Below are 22,542 nucleotides of genomic sequence, written 5' to 3'. Positions count from 1 at the left end.
GCATGACGGGATGATGACCCTTGTGCATGACGGGATGATGACCCTTGTGCATGACGGGATGATGACCCTTGTGCATGACGGGATGATGACCCTTGTGCATGACGGGATGATGACCCTTGTGCATGACGGGATGATGACCCTTGTGCATGACGGGATGATGACCCTTGTGCATGACGGGATGATGACCCTTGTGCATGACGGGATGATGACCCTTGTGCATGACGGGATGATGACCCTTGAGCACGGCGGGATGATGACCCTTGTGCATGGCGGGATGATGACCATCCTTGAGCATGACGTGTTCGTGTTCGTGCTGGGGAATAGAATAATAAGAAAAGAGATAGGTGATTTGATCACGCGCGCGCGCACACACACACCAAAACGCAAACAATATCTGGCAACCGTCTTTAATCCGGGGGTGAGGGGGGGGGGGGTATGTTGGGGGGGGTTAGGGTAGGGTAGGGCAGTGTGTGTGTGTGTGTGTGTGTGTGTGTGTATAAAGCTTCTGGCCGCCCCTGGAGCCCCAGTGAGACCCCAGCCATGATCGAAGGAAGAGTGACAGTGTTCCTCCTGCTAGGGGTGTCGGCCCTGGTCCTCAGCAACACAGCTGATGAGCAGCAGACACAGACCAGCAGCCACGGTGGTCATGGAGGAGGACAAGACTCCTATGATCTGCGTGAGTTACAAGTATTTTCTTACGTTTGGCTTCCAGGCAGCTGACGCTGAACACATTGTTGTTCTCAGTGACAGGTGTCCTTGTGTGAGTATATATATATATATATATATATATATATATATATATATATATATATATATATATATATATATATACGAGAGAGAAATGTAACGGTCAGTTGATATACAACGAAGAGACGTAGCTAGGACGCCATTTGGTAAACAAGGAACTACCTGAGTGGAGGTCGGGTGCGTTCGAGTCTGGCAACAACGTATCATAAACTTATTATGTGGTGTCACGACATAGGGAACTGTTTACAAATTCTATCAACAATAAAGCTATCCAATTTGTATAGACCTTCACTGATATTAAGGTTACAGTTCTTCGTGTATTTAGCAATAAAATATTCAATGATATTTCTCGTGGTACTGGAGTTAGAGTTAATAAATGAGATGGCATTACTCCAGTCAGGACAATGATCATAACTTTTAACATGATTGAACAAGGCATTTCATTTTATGTTCTGTTCTTATACTATATCTATTTTACTTAAATCTGAGAGAAAGGCTTGCCAGTCTGGCCATCATAAAATTTATCACAATTCTACATGGCAATCTATAGATGCATCCTGCAGAACTTTCTGATGAGTTCCTGATTAAGGTATTCGTTACAGTACTGTTGTTGCTGAAGGCAACATTTACATTAGAGGATTTAAGGAACATGGGAAGTAAATTAGAATTATTAGTAAAAGGGAGAACTAAAAGGCTCTTGGTGTCAGTGGGAGGTTTGGGTTCAACTCTGTAAAATGATTTTTTTGCTAACTTAAGGGATTTATCAGTGAAACGTCTAGGATGCTTTAACTTGAACCCAATGAAATATATCTTCTCAAACTCATCATCATTAAACTCTGGACTGCAGGTACGTAATGCCCTGGTTCAGTCCATTGACTCTGATGTGTAGATAGTAGACTATGATGAGTAGATAGTAGACTATGATGAGTAGATAGTAGACTATGATGAGTAGATAGTAGACTATGATAAACAGTCAACTCCTCTGGAATGGGACCAATGCCTGTCACACACGTGTTGAACGAAAAAGCCTTTAATAATATCTAGAAGGTCATGACCAGGAGAACCCAAGGTGCTTTTCCTGAAAGTGTCATCCTTCGCCACGGGTCGAGGTCTACACCAACCTCGGGTATCCTGGTGTACTCTGCTGCGGCACGGAGAGCCAGGGGGTGTGGCCTGGGGGAGCAGGGAGGTGAAGTCTACAGGGTTACAACACGACAGGAAACTGGGGCGACGCTGAGCAGTGGTCTTGGTGCAGAGCAGAGCAGAGCAGGACACATGCACCCGTTTCCCGACCATTCCTTTCCCAGCGACCACACTATCCTCCCCACATCCCACACCCCCAGCGTCCCCTCCCCCCGGCGTTCCCCCCCCCCCCCCAGGGTAGTAGAAGGCAACAGGTCCATCTTCATCCCTAGTAGGGCACCACCAGGCACTTGTGTGTATAGGTTTCAGTGGCCATAAGCAGGATTGGTGCAGTTGTCTCTGTCTTTTAGTAAGATCTGGTTCGGTGCCATCCACCAGGCCACCTGCTATAGCATTGCCTCGTGTCTCGTCTGACACCGAAACCTGATCACATTCCTGGTGCCTCACCCATGGGCCTCACCAGCGCAACCTCAGCTACGAGTGCCGCCCTGACAATTATGATAACACGCCAGACATGAGTCGAGGAGGCGTAGAGAGAGAGAGAGAGAGAGAGAGAGAGAGAGAGAGAGAGAGAGAGAGACTGTGTGTATTTCCACAATAACATGAACATTTGTTTCTGGCATTAGCAGGAGTATCTGTTCGTGACGACAAATCACGTTGACCTCATCAAGAACAGCTGAACTTTGACCTAATGTGACACAGCTCTGACCAGTAACTGTAGGTGTGAGTGAAGGACATAAAAACTGTCTCCTGATAAAGAGATCGTTATCTCTAGTGAGAGCGTCTTAATCTCTCTTTGGTCGTCCCCTTATCTCCCCTTAACCATACTCCTTTCCTCCCTCGAGGCAATAAACATACATAAGGTCGGGATCTTATCATGCGTGACGACCCACATGTTGGAAGACATCACAATTGAGCTCGTGGGTCATCTGAATTCCTATCGTACCACAGGAAATTGAAACACGATAAGTTCCCAAGTGCCCTTTCGTGTAATGATCACATCATCCGGGGTAGATACAAGAAAGAAATCTGACTGTTATATTTCTTTCTTGAATCTCCCGCTGATGATGTGATCATTACACGAAAGTGCACTTGGGAACGTATCGTGTTTGATTCCCCTGTGGTACGGAAGGAACACACAGACATATGAGCAAAACGTTATAGTCCTTCATCACTTGCTGAAGAGAAGACCCCCCCCCCCTCGACCACACCTACTGGTTTGAAAGAATTATCTTTACCTCAGAGACACGCGAGTTCTCAGTGGCGCCGATGTAAACCAAGACTTCCATTTTAGTCAGCCATGACATGATGATTATCAGAGCAATTGATTCTAGGCTGGGGGGGGAAGGAAGTAGGATTCCATGGGTTGCACACTTTCTCAATGAATGTGGTCAGGACCTACGCTTGCGAAGGGCAAACTCACACCTTCCAGTCCCTCACCTATGGCGTTCCACGCGGGAACTACGTAGATGCGACCCGTCGTGTCAACGACTCTGCCACTGGACGTAGCGTTGCCAACTTCGTCGCCCTCAACCAAACCCAAGACCTGAGTCATGTACATGAACCTAGCTACCACAACTCCCCCACCCCCACCCCCCCCACTCCCCCCGCTTACTATGTCCCTAAGCTCCTGTTCCCCTCCAAGATGTCCAAGTCCACCAAGTCTCTCGATGCTGAACGGAAGGCCTCAGTGTATTCATGTAATCGTCTGGGTATCGTCTCTCTCTCTCTCTCTCTCTCTCTCTCTCTCTCTCTCTCTCTCTCTCTCTCTCTCTCTCTCTCTCTCTCTCTCTCTCTTTATATATATATATATATATATATATATATATATATATATATATATATATATATATATATATATATTAAGCTTTGTGAGAAAAGCTTAATAAGCTGGTCCTCTCGATCGTCTCCAATCATCAACATCTGGACCTCTTTCGCCATTGTCACCTCCTGCCGCCAGAGATCCCTCTCCCTCGAGTTCCAGTTCAGTGCCAGAACAGCATCCAGACCCATCCTAGCTGGTACAGACGGCTACAAGAACAGTCCCATCCCAACCATTATCACCATCATCCCAGCTGGCACAGACGGGAACAGTCCTATCCCAACCATTATCACCATCATCCCAGCTGGCACAGACGGGAACAGTCCTATCCCAACCATTATCACCATCATCCCAGCTGGCACAGACGGCTACAAGAACAGTCCCATCCCAACCATTATCACCATCATCCCAGCTGGTACAGACGGGAACAGTCCTATCCCAACCATTATCACCATCATCCCAGCTGGCACAGACGGGAACAGTCCTATCCCAACCATTATCACCATCATCCCAGCTGGTACAGACGGGAACAGTCCTATCCCAACCATTATCAACATCATCCCAGCTGGTACAGACGGGAACAGTCCTATCCCAACCATTATCACCATCATCCCAGCTGGTACAGACGGCTACAAGAACAGTCCCATCCCAACCATTATCACCATCATCCCAGCTGGTACAGACGGCTACAAGAACAGTCCCATCCCAACCATTATCACCATCATCCCAGCTGGTACAGACGGCTACAAGAACAGTCCCATCCCAACCATTATCAACATCATCCCAGCTGGTACAGACGGCTACAGAACAGTCCTATCCCAACCATTATCACCATCATCCCAGCTGGTACAGACGGGAACAGTCCTATCCCAACCATTATCAACATCATCCCAGCTGGTACAGACGGGAACAGTCCCATCCCAACCATTATCACCATCATCCCAGCTGGTACAGACGGGAACAGTCCTATCCCAACCATTATCAACATCATCCTAGCTGGTACAGACGGCTACAAGAACAGTCCCATCCCAACCATTGTGATCATCGTGGATAATAACCAGGTGGTGTTGTAATGTGCACCCGCATGCTTGTGTAAGACAACCCCTCCTACCATCCAGTCAATTGCTCAACCTCACTGCTGACTTGTACGTGTATGTTGTGTATGTGTACGCCCCATGGCTGAGGTTGTGACTACTATGAATTACCATTATCATCCTTATTACTATCATTATCATTATTATTATTATCATTATCATTATTATTATTATTATTATCATTATTATCATTATTATTATTATTATCATTATCATTATTGTTATTATTATTATTATTATTATTATTATTATTATTATTATTATTATCATTATTATCATAATCATTATTACTATCATTTATTGTCCTTGTTATCATTATCATTATTAAGATTATCATTAATATTATCATTATCATCATTATTATCATAATCATTATCATTATCATCATTATTATTGTTATTAATAGTTACATCCATACAATTCAAGGCACCTTTATATAACGCACGTAATGCACTTATGATCCAACCAAACAGTAAAAAAATAATCTTAATATTGCACTTATAAAACAGATCAAGAACATCCTATTTTCGCTTTCTCACTTTCTGTGCTGTGTGGTCTGGCAGACCATGCCAGACATTCACATAGTCCTACACATAGTGGATCACATAGTCCTTCACATAGTGGATCACATACCTTGCTTCTGCTCGATCAATCAGTTTTGAGTTAATCATCTCTGATTAATATGTTGTGTCTTCAATATTGCTCTTATGATTAACATAAAATATTTTGATGATATGTAATACACCTTATCTAAAACACCTTTTTTTCTCTCTCTTCTTCCCTCCAGGGGCGATGTGTGACAACTCGTCTGACCAGCAAGAGTGCCTCCGCAGGGTAGGTCAAGGGTCAGAGGTCAGCCTCGACTGTGTTATAGGGTGAAAGTCAAAAGTCAAGTTTTGTATTGTTTTTCCCTACCTCGCAAAGAGCTGATGTTCAACATCACAACTCACTCTGTTTACTTAGTGCATTATCATAGTGAGAGACAGCTGTCTGTATGGCACCTTTTCCGTGGTGTCAGCCTTTTCACACTACGTTGTCCCCTGTATTTCACATCGCTCCAATTGGGTCTATTACTTGCACAACTCACATCCTCCTGTGTATTCACGCCCCAAGCCCTCAGAGCCTCTTTCACTTCATCCATCTTGGATATTTTGGGTGGCACAGTGACCCTGTCGGCCTTGTTTAGAGGCGAGGCGAGGACACAAAGGAAAAAAATGCTGAAGTGGATGGATGTGTTGGGAGTGAAACGGTATCGGACAGCATGTGGCGTGAGGAAGGTCGATCCAACAAGAAATGATCTAGTAAGAGTGAGGAGTAAGAGGGACGAAGAGGGTCTGTTGATATAGCTTGGACATACAGAGAGGATGAGTGTGGAGAGGTTGACCAAGAGGGCGTACATTTAGATTGTGTATGGAGCAAGGAGAAGGTGGAAGAATGGATAATACGATTCTCTGAGGGCTCGGGGCCCAATATATATATATATATATATAGGTGGTGCGAGATGAGCGAGTGAATTACAGCGATGTGGTATACAGGGGGCGACGTGTTGTCAATGGGCTAAACCAGTGCATATGGAGCGGTAAAGAGGGAAACCACGGAAAGGTCTGTGGGGGACGGGGGAGGGGGACTCTAATGTAGACAGGGGAGCTGTGGTTTCGGTGCATTACACATGACAGCCAGAGAAAAGCTGTGAGCACATGAGGCCATTGTTCGTGTATTCCTGACGCCAGCACGTCACGTAACCCACCCATCTGGTCCCTCAGGTAGCAGTGTGTCAACGAGTCCACAGGACGACAGGGAGGCCAGGCATGTACCATGAGTCCATCATCGTCTGTGCTGAGAAGCTCAACATCACACTCCCTCCAGGTAACTCATATGTGGTAACTCACGCGTGGTAACTCACACATGGTAACTCACTTGGTAGCTCACACGTGGCAGCTCACACGCAGTAACTCACGCGTGGTAACTCACACATGGTAACTCACTTGGTAGCTCACACGTGGCAGCTCACACGCAGTAACTCACGCGTGGTAACTCACGCATGGTAACTCACACGTGGTAACACACGTGGTCACACACATGATAACTCACGTGGTAACTTACACCTGGTATCTCGCACGTGAACACATGCTCCTAGAGTGGAATTTCTTCTTGGTGACACCTATAAGGTCTCTCCTAGTAGGTAATGTTCTACAGTGACTCACCAGTGAGTCACTGCTCCAGTATATCTCTCATGACTCACCAGTGAGTCACTGCTCCAGTATATCTCTCATGACTCACCAGTGAGTCACTGCTCCAGTATATCTCTCATGACTCACCAGTGAGTCACTGCTCCTGTATATCTCTCATGACTCACCAGTGAGTCACTGCTCCTGTATATCTCTCATGACTCACCAGTGAGTCACTGCTCCTGTATATCTCTCATGACTCACCAGTGAGTCACTGCTCCTGTATATCTCTCATGACTCACCAGTGAGTCACTGCTCCAGTATATCTCTCATGACTCACCAGTGAGTCACTGCTCCAGTATATCTCTCATGACTCACCAGTGAGTCACTGCTCCTGTATATCTCTCATGACTCACCAGTGAGTCACTGCTCCAGTATATCTCTCATGACTCACCAGTGAGTCACTGCTCCTGTATATCTCTCATGACTCACCAGTGAGTCACTGCTCCAGTATATCTCTCATGACTCACCAGTGAGTCACTGCTCCAGTATATCTCTCATGACTCACCAGTGAGTCACTGCTCCTGTATATCTCTCATGACTCACCAGTGAGTCACTGCTCCTGTATATCTCTCATGACTCACCAGTGAGTCACTGCTCCAGTATATCTCTCATGACTCACCAGTGAGTCACTGCTCCAGTATATCTCTCATGACTCACCAGTGAGTCACTGCTCCTGTATATCTCCCATGACTCACCAGTGAGTCACTGCTCCTGTATATCTCCATGACTCACCAGTGAGTCACAGGTGGTGTCATATTTCTATGAGGGACTCATGGTTATGTCTTGACTCCTCTGACTCTTTCTCTCCCTCTCCCCTCATCCTGATGAGGAGGAGGGAACACGTCTCATTGCTCGTGGGTCATGACGTCTCATGAACGATGCCTGTGTGAGGAGGAAGGAGCACTGGTCGAACACCACGAGACACACACACACACACACACACACACACACACACACACACACACACACACACACACACACACACACAGGGGTCCCGGGTTCGATCCTGGCTGTTGGAGGTTTGTATGTTCTATGAAGGTGCGCGTTTCTATACACTTTATTCGTATATATATATATATATATATATATATATATATATATATATATATATATATATATATATATATATATATATATATATATATATATTTTGCTTTGTCGCTGTTTCCCGCGTTAGCGAGGTAGCGCAAGGAAACAGACGAAACAATGACCCAACCCACCCACATATGCATATATATACATACACGTCCACACATGCAAATATACATACCTATACATCTCAATGTACACATATATATACACACAGACATATACATATATACACATGTACATAATTCATACTGTCTGCCTTTATTTATTCCCATCGCCACCTCGCCACACATGGAATACCATCCCCCTCCCCCCTCATGTGTGCGAGGTAGCGCTAGGAAAAGACAACAAAGGCCACATTCGTTCACACTCAGTCTCTAGCTGTCATGTAATAATGCACTGAAACCACAGCTCCCTTTCCACATCCAGGCCCCACACAACTTTCCATGGTTTACCCCAGACGCTTCACATGCCCTGGTTCAATCCATTGACAGCACGTCGACCCCGGTATACCACATCGTTCCAATTCACTCAATTCCTTGCACGCCTTTCACCCTCCTGCATGTTCAGGCCCCGATCACTCAAAATCTTTTTCACTCCATCTTTCCACCTCCAATTTGGTCTCCCACTTCTCCTCGTTCCCTCCACCTCCGACACATATATCCTCTTAGTCAGTCTTTCCTCACTCATTCTCTCCATGTGACCAAACCATTTCAAAACACCCTCTTCTGCTCTCTCAACCACGCTCTTTTTATTTCCACACATCTCTCTTACCCTTACATTACTTATTCGATCAAACCACCTCACACCACATATTGTCCTCAAACATCTCATTTCCAGCACATCCACCCTCCTGCGCACATCTCTATCCATAGCCCACGCCTCGCAGCCATACAACATTGTTGGAACCACTATTCCTTCAAACATACCCATTTTTGCTTTCCGAGATAATTTTCTCGACTTCCTAACATTCTTCAAGGCTCCCAGGATTTTCGCCCCCTCCCCCATCCTATGATTCACTTCCGCTTCCATGGTTCCATCCGCTGCCAGATCCACTCCCAGATATCTAACACTCTTTTCTTCCTTCAGTTTTTCTCCATTCAAATTTACCTCCCAATTGACTTGACCCTCAACCCTACTGTACCTAATATATATATATATATATATATATATATATCATAGGGTGGGGGAGGGGGCGAAAATCCTGGGGGCCTTGAAGAATGTGTGGAAGTCGAGAACATTATCTCGGAAAGCAAAAATGGGTATGTTTGAAGGAATAGTGGTTCCAACAATGTTGTATGGTTGCGAGGCGTGGGCTATGGATAGAGTTGTGCACAGGAGAATGGATGTGCTGGAAATGAGATGTTTGAGGACAATGTGTGGTGTGAGGTGGTTTGATCGAGTGAGTAACGTAAGGGTAAGAGAGATGTGTGGAAATAAAAAGAGCGTGGTTGAGAGAGCAGAAGAGGGTGTTTTGAAGTGGTTTGGGCACATGGAGAGAATGAGTGAGGAAAGATTGACCAAGAGGATATATGTGTCGGAGGTGGAGGGAACAAGGAGAAGAGGGAGACCAAATTGGAGGTGGAAAGATGGAGTGAAAAAGATTTTGTGTGATCGGGGCCTGAACATGCAGGAGGGTGAAAGGAGGGCAAGGAATAGAGTGAATTGGAGCGATGTGGTATACCGGGGTTGACGTGCTGTCAGTGGATTGAAGCAAGGCATGTGAAGCGTCTGGGGTAAACCATGGAAAGGTGTGTAGGTATGTATATTTGCGTGTGTGGACGTATGTATATACATGTGTATGGGGGGGGGCCATTTCTTTCGTCTGTTTCCTTGCGCTACCTCGCAAACGCGGGAGACAGCGACAAAGTATAATAAATAAATATAAAAATATATATATATATATATATATATATATATATATATATATATATATATATATATATATATATATATATATATATATATATAAACAAAGTGCATATGAACGCGCACCTTCATAGAACATAAAAACCTCCAACAGCCAGGATCGAACCTGGGACCCATGTGCAGCAGGCGGGAGCGCTACCGCTAGGCTATGATCGCCCCTAATAGGGAAATGACTATTCGAATACTATGTACTCGAATACCTTTCGTCTCACGTTGGTGAGCAACGGGGACTACACCGGTCTTTTCCCATTAGGCTCACACAGTCAGCAGATAGCATTATATATATATATATATATATATATATATATATATATATATATATATATATATATATATATATATATATATATATATATATATATATATATATATATATATATCCCTTGGGATAGGGGAGAAAGAATACTTTCCACGTATTCCCTGCGTGTCGTAGAAGGCGACTAAAAGGGGTGGGAGCGGGTGGCTGGAAATCCTCCCCTCTCGTTTTTTTTTTTAATTTTCCAAAAGAAGGAACAGAGAAGGGGGCCAGGTGAGGATGTTCCCTCAAAGGCCCAGTCCTCTGTTCTTAACGCTACCTCGCTAACGCGGGAAATGGCGAATAGTTTGAAAGAAAAGAAAAAGAAATATATATATATATATATATATATATATATATATATATATATATATATATATATATATATATATATATATATTATTATTTTATTTTTTTTATTATACTTTGTCGCTGTCTCCCGCGTTTACGAGGTAGCGCAAGGAAACAGACGAAAGAAATGGCCCAACCCCCCCCCCCCATACACATGTATATACATACGTCCACACACGCAAATATACATACCTACACAGCTTTCCATGGTTTACCCCAGACGCTTCACATGCCTTGATTCAATCCACTGACAGCACGTCAACCCCGGTATACCACATCGCTCCAATTCACTCTATTCCTTGCCCTCCTTTCACCCTCCTGCATGTTCAGGCCCCGATCACACAAAATCTTTTTCACTCCATCTTTCCACCTCCAATTTGGTCTCCCTCTTCTCCTCGTTCCCTTCACCTCCGACACATATATCCTCCTGGTCAATCTTTCCTCACTCATTCTCTCCATGTGCCCAAACCACTTCAAAACACCCTCTTCTGCTCTCTCAACCACGCTCTTTTTATTTCCACACATCTCTCTTACCCTTACGTTACTCACTCGATCAAACCACCTTACACCACACATTGTCCTCAAACATCTCATTTCCAGCACATCCATCCTCCTGCGCACAACTCTATCCATAGCCCACGCCTCGCAACCATACAACATTGTTGGAACCACTATTCCTTCAAACATACCCATTTTTGCTTTCCGAGATAATGTATATATATATATATATATATATATATATATATATATATATATATATATATATATATATATATATATATATATGTAAACACTTGATGACGCCTCTCCTTTATACTCCGCATTACAATACTTCCGTTCTACTGAAACCATTCAAAAACTTCACAAACACACAAAAAATACAGAACTCTATTCCTTGTCATGATTTTTGAAAGACCATGTAACGCCAAGTGGATCTGACCTGACCTCTCCTCCCTCTTTTGACCTCTTCAGTGCCCCCTGGAGGCAATGGACAGATAACCTATCGCATGTGGGCCAGAGCCAATCCACAGCTGAGGCGACAGATATTCAACTGCATCCACGGAGGAGACGTGAGTAGTACATGGCGTACATGTAACTGATATGTACTTGTAGTACATTTCTTGATCATGCCTTGTGTGGCATATGTGTGAATAATTTGTCTAAAACATATGTGTACGTATGTATGAGGTGTGTAATTACAGTATGAGATGTATCTGTAGTACATGATCTGTACCTGTTGTACATGATTTATACCTGTACATGCTATATAGCAGTAGTACTTCAACTATACCATTAGCACAAGTTCTGTATAAACAGACGGCCATCAGCTCTGTGAAGTGGTCAAACTGTGTGTCAGTTTTGGTAGATGTTTCTTATCCCATAGTATCTATAATGATAAACGTTTCTTATCCCATAGTATCTATAATGATAAACGTTTCTTATCCCATAGTATCTATAATGATAAACGTTTCTTATCCCATAGTATCTATAATGATAAACGTTTCTTATCCCATAGTATCTATAATGATAAACGTTTCTTATCCCATAGTATCTATAATGATAAACGTTTCTTATCCCATAGTATCTATAATGATAAACGTTTCTTATCCCATAGTATCTATAATGATAAACGTTTCTTATCCCATAGTATCTATAATGATAAACGTTTCTTATCCCATAGTATCTATAATGATAAACGTTTCTTATCCCATAGTATCTATAATGATAAACGTTTCTTATCCCATAGTATCTATAATGATAAACGTTTCTTATCCCATAGTATCTATAATGATAAACGTTTCTTATCCCATAGTATCTATAATGATAAACGTTTCTTATCCCATAGTATCTATAGCGGGGGTCGCTCTTATCCTGAGATAGTACAGCTGTAGTACATTGACATCCTCTGGCAGATAAACTCGTCATAGACCATTAGTTCTTCTGATTATCTGTCTGCCTCATGTACAGGCGTTACCTCATGCGTAACGTCTGCCCCATGTACAGGCGTTACCCCATGCGTAACGTCTGCCTCATGTACAGGCGTTACCTCATGCGTAACGTCTGCCCCATGTACAGGCGTTACCCCATGCGTAACGTCTGCCCCATGTACAGGCGTTACCCCATGCGTAACGTCTGCCCCATGTACAGGCGTTACCTCATGCGTAATGCCTCACTAATGCGTCTCACACGAACAGGCGAACAATGGTGGCAGTGGTGGTGAGAACAGGACCATCTTGGCCATGAGGGTGAGGGAAATGATGAGTGGCGTGGACGAGCCAGAGTTACTGCAGGAAATGTTGGACCGAGTGGACTCCTGCCCTCCCGGCACTGGGGTAAGCTGCACACACACACACACACACACACACACACACTCCTACCTCACACCTTTAGGCATACCCCACACCTGCAACCTTACCACACACACCTGATGCCTTATCACACACCTGATGGCATACTTCACACCAGCTACCTTAACCACACACACCTGCTGGCGTACTCCACACCTACGTCCTTATCACACACCAGATTGTATTACTCCACATCTGCATCCTTACTACACACACCTACCTCCTTACATCAGCGTAAACTCCACACCTGCTGCATTACCACACACCTGCTGGCATACTCCATAAGTAGAGTAATGCCACACAACTGTATACTTAACACACCACTGTATACTTGTCACACCACTGTATACTTGCCACACCACTGTATACTTGTCACACCACTGTATACTTGCCACACAACTGTATACTTGCCACACCACTGTATACTTGTCACACCACTGTATACTTGCCATACCACTGTATACTTGCACCACTACTGTATATTTGCCACACCACTGTATACTTGCCACACAACTGTATATTTGCCACACAACTGTATACTTGCCACACAACTGTATACTTGCCACACCACTGTATACTTGCCATACCACTGCTGTATACTTGCCACACAACTGTATACTTGCCACACCACTGTATACTTGCCATACCACTGCTGTATACTTGCCACACAACTGTATACTTGCCACACCACTGTATACTTGCCATACCACTGCTGTATACTTGTCACACATTTGTTGACCAAATATCATCACCTGGAACTGTTGACATCCAGCTCTCTCTCTCTCTCTCTCTCTCTCTCTCTCTCTCTCTCTCTCTCTCTCTCTCTCTCTCTCTCTCTCTCTCTCCTATTCTGGTTCTTCTATCAGTCTACCTCTAGCGATGTTATCGTTATGTCTCCACTGTCATATCTATCATTGTCTCTTAGTACCGGGTCATCATTCTTAAGTTTCATTAACATTTTACAACCATCTGTCCTTTTTCTTCTCTCCTTTTTTACCTCTCTGACGTGACGTCAAAGTACGTGTACTTTGTGTAAATTTTGTGTACTTTGTGTAAAGTCAGCACTAACTACATCTACATTTCGTTTTTTTTTCTCTTCTTTTTTAAGCAGAGCGCATTTTCTCGCTATCAATATTATGGTATGAACCATATCTTGCTGGATACAGCGAAGGAATCCCTACAATACTTAATAATCATGTCGGAAACAAGGGTCAGTGCCTGGCCAATCCGGCCATTAATCAAGGAAAACGGGGACTGGGGTCAAGGCAACGAAACCATGGTAAAGATACTGAGTTATCTTTTTTCTTCTTCATTCGTGTTCATCACGGAAGGTAGCCACTCGTGCCACTGAACAATATATTGACATGTATGATGAAGACGTAACAGCAACATGAAAGAATATAAAATTCAGGAAAAGGCTCGACTCAGATACGTTTTATCAGTGGACACTGAAAACTGCTAACAACGACGTAGTTAAACCCCTCGACTGCTCACCTGAATTAGTCCCTTACTACTGAGAATGGTCCTAGGGAATGGAAGTCAGCCAGTGGAACACCGTTATTCAAAAAAAAAAAAAAAAGTAGGTAACATGGCCACAGCCCGGAAATCATCCCCCAGTTAGCTTAAAATCTGTAGTTGGTAAACATATGGAAACCATCATTCGAGACAGGATTGTAAATGATTTTAAGAATCGCCTTATGATATATATTTTTCTTTAATGAAATTGTTCTTCTATGACCAAATTTGCTTAATTTTTTGGTGGTATGATTCTCAAGTATGATAGCTGTAAAGGGGATGATGTCATCTATCTAGATCTTTAAAAACCATTTGATAACGTTTTGCATCGAAAAATAACTTGCGATAGTTAAGACGGATTGTAAAGACGATATGGTAGTTCAGTAGTTATAAGATTGCTGATTGGACGTATACTAGGGAACAGTGAATAATGGTCGAGCCTGAGAATGGTAAGACGTGGTGTGCCACAGGGACCAATTTTGGTACCGCTTCTCTTTACCAAATCAGTGACACTGATCATGACGTTCACTGTAAGATATCTAAATCCGCAGACGATACTAAGCTGGGGATTAACTCTACAACAGAAACTGAACATCTGTAGCAATAGTCTGATAGACTGGCTTCACGGGTAGTTAATGAATTTCAGCAGTGAGACACACAGGTAAGAAAAACGTGGAGGCAAATTGTAGTAGTGATTCTCTTGGGCAATGAAGAAGGAGGTAAGAGAAGATACTTAGATGCAACAGTCTATTATGACCTAAAGATGCGGCAACAGCCAATAGAAGTAGTGATACAAGACCAATAGAGTTTTTGGATTAATGAGTAAATCTTTCGAAGTTAAGTTTAAGGAAATAATCCATGCTATATTTAATTGATGCGTCCCACACTCGAAAACTGTCTTCAGTTTCGGTTACCATACATGAAAACTTACAATTGCCTTCAGTTTCGGTTACCATACATGAAAATTTACAATTGCCTCAGTTTCGGTTACTGTACATGAAAACTTACAATTGTCTTCAGTTTCGGTTACCATACATGAAAACTTACACACTAATAAAGAATCGAACAAACAAAATTTCAGAATGGAGGGGTTCAGCCTCGACCTACCTACATGATTGATTCCCAGATTGAGAATTGGATCCTGTTAGAGGCGATCAGATGAGGTACACTTACTCAACTTGGAGACGAGATGGTTAATAGATGATCTAATACAAGTACTCACAATCATCGCCGGTATTCAGGATCTAAGAGGTAACTTAAGGGTCAAATTCTCTGATCCTAACCCTCTCTTTGCCACTGTTTACCATGAATAAGGTGAAGTATTTTTTTTTCAACAGGATTGTTAACATATTGAATAATTAGCCAGTTAGAGTGGTTGACACCAGCGCCATAGATACGTTTTAAGGACAGACTTGGTAAATGCTTTGACTGACGTTATCTATATGATATTATTCATGTTTGATGTTTCCATCTTTATCATCTTTTAATACTTCTTCCCATACCATAGTAGTGTCTTGAGTTCCTGATGTCTTCCATTCTCCCACACGTTCTCGAAAAGACCCAGTATGATCTGTTGCTGTTTGAATTCCTTTCACATTTCTTTATACACCTTCTTGAAAATGAATGACCTGCAAATAAGTCAATAACAATGATAAAGAAATAATCTTGTGATAGACTTTAGTCCTTGAATTCTACGCAAGACTGGAAGCCAAAATTTTTCTAAGCTGATGTAGTTTATTTATCTCATCCCACAGCGTCTGGAGCTGTACCGGTGCGTCATGCGAGGATGTGCAACGCCACAATGATCCCTGGTAAGGTCCCAGAAGGTCCCAGGAGGGCTGGTGAGGTCTGGTGAGGTCCCAGGAGGTCTGGTGAGGTCCCAGGAGGTCTGGTGAGGTCTGGTGAGGTCCCAGGAGGTCTGGTGAAGTCCCAGGAGGTCTGGTGAGGTCCCATGAGGTCTGGTGAGGTCCCAGGAGGTCTGGTTAGGTCCCAGGAGGTCTGGTGAGGTCCCAGGAGGTCTGGTGAGGTCCCAGGAGGTCTGGTGAGGTCTCAGGAGGTCTGGTGAGGTCCCAGGAGGTCTGGTGAGGTCCCAGGAGGTCTGGTGAGGTCCCAGGAGGTCTGGTGAGGTCCCAGGAGGTCTGGGGAGTGCCAGGAGGTCTGGTGAGGTCCCAGGAGGTCTGGTGAGGTCCCAGGAGGTCTGGTGAGGTCTGGTGAGGTCTGGGGAGTGCCAGGAGGTCTGGTGAGGTCCCAGGAGGTCTGGTGAGGTCTGGGGAGTGCCAGGAGGTCTGGTGAGGTCCCAGGAGGTCTAGTGAGGTCCCAGGAGGTCTGGGGAGTGCCAGGAGCCTCGTGGGAGTCTTGCAACAACTTGATGAGATATTCAATTTAGAAGGTTTTTTGAGATGCATTTCAACGCGTCCCTCAGAGGATTACAGGAATATTTAGATAATTAGTTATGTACCCGCAGGATCTCCATTACGGGGCAGGGTACGTTGAGGCTCCTCTGGGGTGGGAGGGTCCTTGGGGAGGCTGTATATATATCATTATTTGGATGTTACCGGACTCCGCGTGCTCCAGATTACATAGAAATTGAAAGGTCACCTTTTGAGAGGCTGTATCACTGGAGTACAGTCTCGCTACAGAACTTCTCATTTTAAAGGAGTCTACATTTTCCTGCTACTGGAAGTAGCGCATCTTTTGGCCTTTAGAAAGGTCCTGGGGGTAATAGAAGGACTCCTTCACAGGCATTGGTCCTGGGGTAATTACAGATAAGTGAAATATGAAAAATATAATTCTCGAGGGAAGTCCACTGTAATACAACAGGGGAGGACGGTACTGATATCCTGAAGGTCATAGAACATTTGGAGACTTGATGACCACTGGACCACCAGAAACCTTTCATCTGTTACGTCATACATGGAGTTTCCCATACAGGAAACATCCAAGACCTGCCATCCAAGACCTGCCAGGGTTCACCACATCACTCCCTCTGCAGGAACCATCCAAGACCTGCCAGGGTTCACCACATCACTTCCTCTGCAGGAACCATCCAAGACCTGCCAGGGTTCACCACATCCCTCCCTCGGCAGGAACCATCCAAGACCTGCCAGGGTTCACCACATCACTTCCTCTGCAGGAACCATCCAAGACCTGCCAGGGTTCACCACATCACTCCCTCTGCAGGAGCCAAACCTGGTCACAGAAGGTAGCAAGACCATCCTTGATACAAGACGACACCACGAACACTCACCCACTCTACCACATTTGAGAACAGTTAACGTTGAGAGTGGGAGACTATTTGTATACCTTTGACCAAACTTGTTTACAATTTGTTGGTATAACCTGGCTTAGTTTGGTATAACCTAGCTTAAGTTGGTAGAATAATGAGTACAACCAAGCTTAGGTTGGTATAACCTAGCACAAGTTGGTAGATTAGGTTAGTACAACCAAGCTTAGGTTGGTATAACTTAGCACAAGTTGGTATAACTTAGCTTACATTTGTATAACCTAGGTTAGCTTAGGTTGGTATTTTATAGCCTAGGTTGGTTTGTAACTTAGCTTATAATGTAAACAAACGAAATGAATTCCCTTCTCCACCCATGTGGTTACTTCCTGTATTCATCTAAGACTAGACAAATAAATCTCCATCTTTAAGAATTATTTGCTTATCCAAGAGTCCACGTACACAATGCTACTGCAGGTCTGACGGATCTCGACCCATCTACACCTGATCCAATACCATGACACTAGGGGAAAGTCTGGTCACCACCGCGCGGGTCAAAGTTTACATAGACCATTTGTTGTTATCACAGTGGTAAGGAGGAGATGGTAGTGGTGTTTGCCTTTTACACTACAGGTGCACAGTGACTTGTGGCTCACCCTGCCAGTTTTGAATCATGTAGTAAAACCTGAAGCATTGTCGTATCAGTGTTTGCTATGACCATAACTTGTTACCATAACCTTTGCTATGACCATAACTTGTTATTGATTCCCCTTCCCCCACACACCTTCACTGTTGATCGTGTGTTTCATCACTGTCTTAAAAAAAAAAAAAAGAAAGAGGAAAACTATATATACATATATACTACAACCTGCTGATTGTAGTATGGTCACCCAAGTCTACAACTCAGCAGTTTCCAGAACCTAGTTTCCCGTACATCTCATAAAACTTTCCCTTGACAACTCTAATTTTTCTAAATCAAAACTTTCTATACACTTTGAGACAAATTCTAATAAGAAATTGAGACATTTCCTCCACACTGTAATGTCAGATAGCGATACAGACTATGAACATTAATTGAAATGTTTATACGAAAAGAGATATATGGAAATAACAAGGCTATAACCTTATAAAACAAGGTCATAACCTTATAAAACAAGGATATAACCTTATAAAACAAGGCTATAACCTTATAGAAGAAGGCTATAACCTTACAAAACACGGCTATGAAACAAGGTTATAACTTTATCAAACAAGGCTATAACCTTATAGAAGAAGGCTATAACCTTACAAAACAAGGCTATAAAACAAGGTTATAACTTTATCAAACAAGGCTATAACCTTATAAAGAGCAAGGTGATGACCCCATCAAAACAAAGCTCTAACCTCAAAATCATGTCCACATTATCAAACTCTCCTGCTGTCCACCTCCCTCCCTCCCTCCCTTCCTTCCTCCCTCCCTGGACAGAGAACATGTGTGGGAAGTCCCAGTGGCTCAGCCTGACCTGCTGGTCCGGGACTTCCCATGCCAGAGGTGTAAGTGTCCCACAAGTCCCAGGCTGGGAAAGCCCTTTGGAGGTGGGGCTGGTCATATGCCTGTGTGTGTGTGTGTGTGTGTGTGTGTGTGTGTGTAAATATGTTCTGTACACTTCAGTACGTAATACACCATATGGGGTCTCGGCGCAGTTCATCATCCAATCAGGATGAATTTTATTCATAAAAACTGTCATTTTTTAGTTCTACTAAGAACATCTCAATATCTGAATGGACGAGCCAATAATAGATCATGAACACATCTGAACCATAAAACATAAATCTGGGTTTATATAACACAACACTTTAGTTTTAGTATATTACATGGGCACGATGAGGTAAGAAGAAGAGATCTTGTACATTGCTAGGCTGAACCTGTGAGTAACATATTTGATATTCAAAATGAGTAGATTAATCATCTACTCATAGTTTAATTAATGTGATAATATTACTTATAAGAATTCCATCAATATTTGAACTAATGACCTCTGGGAGAAAATTTAGTGCATCTACAGTGGAAACATCAACAGTGGCAACATCAACAGTGACAACATCAACAGTGACAACATCAACAGTAGCAACATCAACAGTGGCTACATCAACAGTGGCAACGTCAAGTGACATCAACAATGGCAACATCAACAGTGACATCAACAGTGGTAACATCAACAGTGGCAACATCAACACTGACATCAACAGTGACAACATCAATCAGACACAATTGGACACATGTATGGTTTGTGTTTGTTGACCAGATCAGCACCAGTGTGGATAAATGAGTCAGACATTAGACAGTAAATATCTACAACCAGTTACCACAACCATTTTGATGGTATGTTCCTGACTGCACTGAGCTACACTCGGTATGACTGGATCATTAGACCCACGCAATGTAGTTTACTGAGAGTTCAGCAATAACTTAGAGTTATACTGAAAGGAAGAGATGGCTTCATCAAGCAGTTCAGTATTCAAAGTAACAATATCTTATTTTTATTGTTTAGTTGAGGGGCACAAACTTGATAACCCAATACGTCCGTTTACAAGCTCGATAGGTTCATCAGCGTCGCCCTTCGCCCCCCATATACCACTTGATCCAATTCATTCTATCCAGCGCACATTTCTGACCCTCCAGAACATTTATTTCCAAACCTTCCATCTCCAGAGAGAGAGAGAGAGAGAGAGAGAGAGAGAGAGAGAGAGAGAGAGAGAGAGAGAGAGAGAGAGAAGCACGGCCAACTTGACTTAGGAGCACTGAAGCTTTGTATTTGGAACCATCTTACTCCGTCCATGTCAAGATCACTGATCTTAATTTTCGTTGATTTACAAGATAGTTTCCAAGCTAACTTTAGAAATATCTTCTTACATGCACCATCCCTTATCTCTCCCTCTCATGCACCATCCCTTATCTATCTAGAGCATGTTGTGATATGGGTCATGAGTTAACCTTAAACGAATCTTTTAAGAAATTCTCAACCCAATAGAGCGAATGTTTAGGTAAGACTCCTGCCTACTGGCATGCTGGCTCTTACGTCTACTGACGCTCTGGCCTTGTTTACCGAGGAATATTAGTGTCAGGATTGCCCGGCCGAGTGGGGGAGTATACAACAATTGTTTCCAGCATAGGCAATGGAGACGCCCCTCCGTCGCGCCCTTGTGTCCATATACACGCACCTCACCCCTGGCCCTACTGCTGTCGACCAGACCAGCAGCCTGGCTGGCTGGTCGTCATATATACAAGAAAATATATTTCCTTCTTCTTTGTGGATGAGAATGTTCAAAGAGGAACGGAAATGACAGAATAATTGCCACAATTATCCTCGCCCCTAATCTCTGTCCATTAGCTATCGTTCGTTCTCAGTACGCTGGCGTCACCAGCATTACCTACAAGAAGGAGAAGGAGGAAGGGTATGTTGTTCTTTATCTATCTGATTATTTATTCATTTATTGATCAATAGCATTATTTATTCATTTATTGATCAATAGCTTTTTTCTCTGGATACTACTATTAGTATATTAATCATTTTGCGTCCCTTCTGTGATAATGATTACAGATATTAAACAGAATTATCATCATTATTCTATCATTCACAGATACCAAATGGAATTATCATTATCATAATTATTCTCTCATTGTTATCTTTAGGGGAAGTGATTGGGTGGGAGGTTATTGAGCAGTCATCTCTCATGCCTGTGCTCCTGGGTTCGATACCAGCTCAAAAGAGGGATAATGTCTTTTCATGTTGGTATATATACAGTTATGTTCCAGTACATATGTGTCCTAATGGTCAGGTTAGGAATGATGTTCTTTGCTTCTCATCACCAGGATGAACAAGACGGTAAGTAGGATGAACAAGACGGTAAGTAGGATGAACAAGACGGTAAGTAGGATGAAGAAGACGGTAAGTAGGCTGAACAAGACGGTAAGTAGGATGAACAAGACGGTAAGTAGGATGAACAAGACGGTAAGTAGGATGAACAAGACGGTAAGTAGGCTGAACAAGACGGTAAGTAGGATGAACAAGACGGTAAGTAGGCTGAACAAGACGGTAAGTAGGATGAACAAGACGGTAAGTAGGATGAACAAGACGGTAAGTAGGCTGAACAAGACAGTAAGTAGGCTGAACAAGACGGTAAGTAGGATGAACAAGACGGTAAGTAGGATGAACAAGACGGTAAGCAGGATGAACAAGACGGTAATTAGGATGAACAAGACGGTAAGTAGGCTGAACAAGACAGTAAGTAGGCTGAACAAGACGGTAAGTAAGCTGAACAAGACGGTAAGTAGGCTGAACAAGACGGTAAGTAGGCTGAACAAGACGGTAAGTAGGATGAACAAGACAGTAAGTAGGATGAACAAGACGGTAAGCAGGCTGAACAAGACGGTAAGTAGGATGAACAAGACGGTAAGTAGGATGAACAAGACGGTAAGCAGGCTGAACAAGACGGTAAGTAGGATGAACAAGACGGTAAGCAGGATGAACAAGACGGTAAGCAGGCTGAACAAGACGGTAAGTAGGATGAACAAGACGGTAAGTAGGATGAACAAGACGGTAAGTAGGATGAACAAGACGGTAAGCAGGCTGAACAAGACGGTAAGTAGGATGAACAAGACGGTAAGTAGGATGAACAAGACGGTAAGTAGGATGAACAAGACGGTAAGCAGGATGAACAAGACGGTAAGCAGGCTGAACAAGACGGTAAGTAGGATGAACAAGACGGTAAGTAGGA

At 43.4% G+C, this 22,542-nt stretch overlaps 1 protein-coding gene and 1 long non-coding RNA gene across 11 annotated transcripts; one reads left to right on the top strand and one right to left on the bottom strand.

Annotated features, from left to right (window-relative positions):
• The first annotated feature begins 472 nt into the window (after positions 1–472).
• Positions 473–18,218, top strand: LOC139755140 (uncharacterized). 10 transcript variants are annotated; one of them, XR_011714048.1, is made up of 8 exons: positions 473–676; positions 5,594–5,644; positions 6,574–6,672; positions 11,674–11,771; positions 12,897–13,034; positions 16,319–16,700; positions 16,740–16,769; positions 16,858–18,218. XR_011714048.1 is itself a non-coding variant. In XM_071673289.1 (6 exons), exons 1-6 carry the CDS (start codon positions 541–543, stop codon positions 16,367–16,369), a joined length of 573 nt encoding a protein of 190 aa, XP_071529390.1. In that variant the 5' UTR covers positions 473–540; the 3' UTR covers positions 16,370–18,218. The 10 variants fall into 10 exon arrangements, 1 of the variants encoding a protein (XP_071529390.1); XR_011714050.1 differs by lacking the exon at positions 16,740–16,769 and having other exon boundaries at positions 16,319–16,440; positions 16,770–18,218; XR_011714047.1 differs by having other exon boundaries at positions 16,319–16,440; positions 16,740–18,218.
• LOC139755141 (uncharacterized) lies at positions 16,832–18,728 on the bottom strand. Its single transcript, XR_011714051.1, has 2 exons — positions 17,571–18,728; positions 16,832–17,509 (listed from the first exon to the last, which is right to left on the bottom strand). It is a non-coding gene; the product is annotated as an uncharacterized lncRNA (long non-coding RNA).
• Between the last annotated feature and the right edge of the window lie 3,814 nt (positions 18,729–22,542).

The sequence above is a fragment of the Panulirus ornatus genome, chromosome 18 (assembly GCF_036320965.1).
Source record: "Panulirus ornatus isolate Po-2019 chromosome 18, ASM3632096v1, whole genome shotgun sequence".
Taxonomy (NCBI): Eukaryota; Metazoa; Arthropoda; class Malacostraca; order Decapoda; family Palinuridae; genus Panulirus; species Panulirus ornatus.
This window is presented reverse-complemented; position numbering and strand designations above follow the sequence as displayed.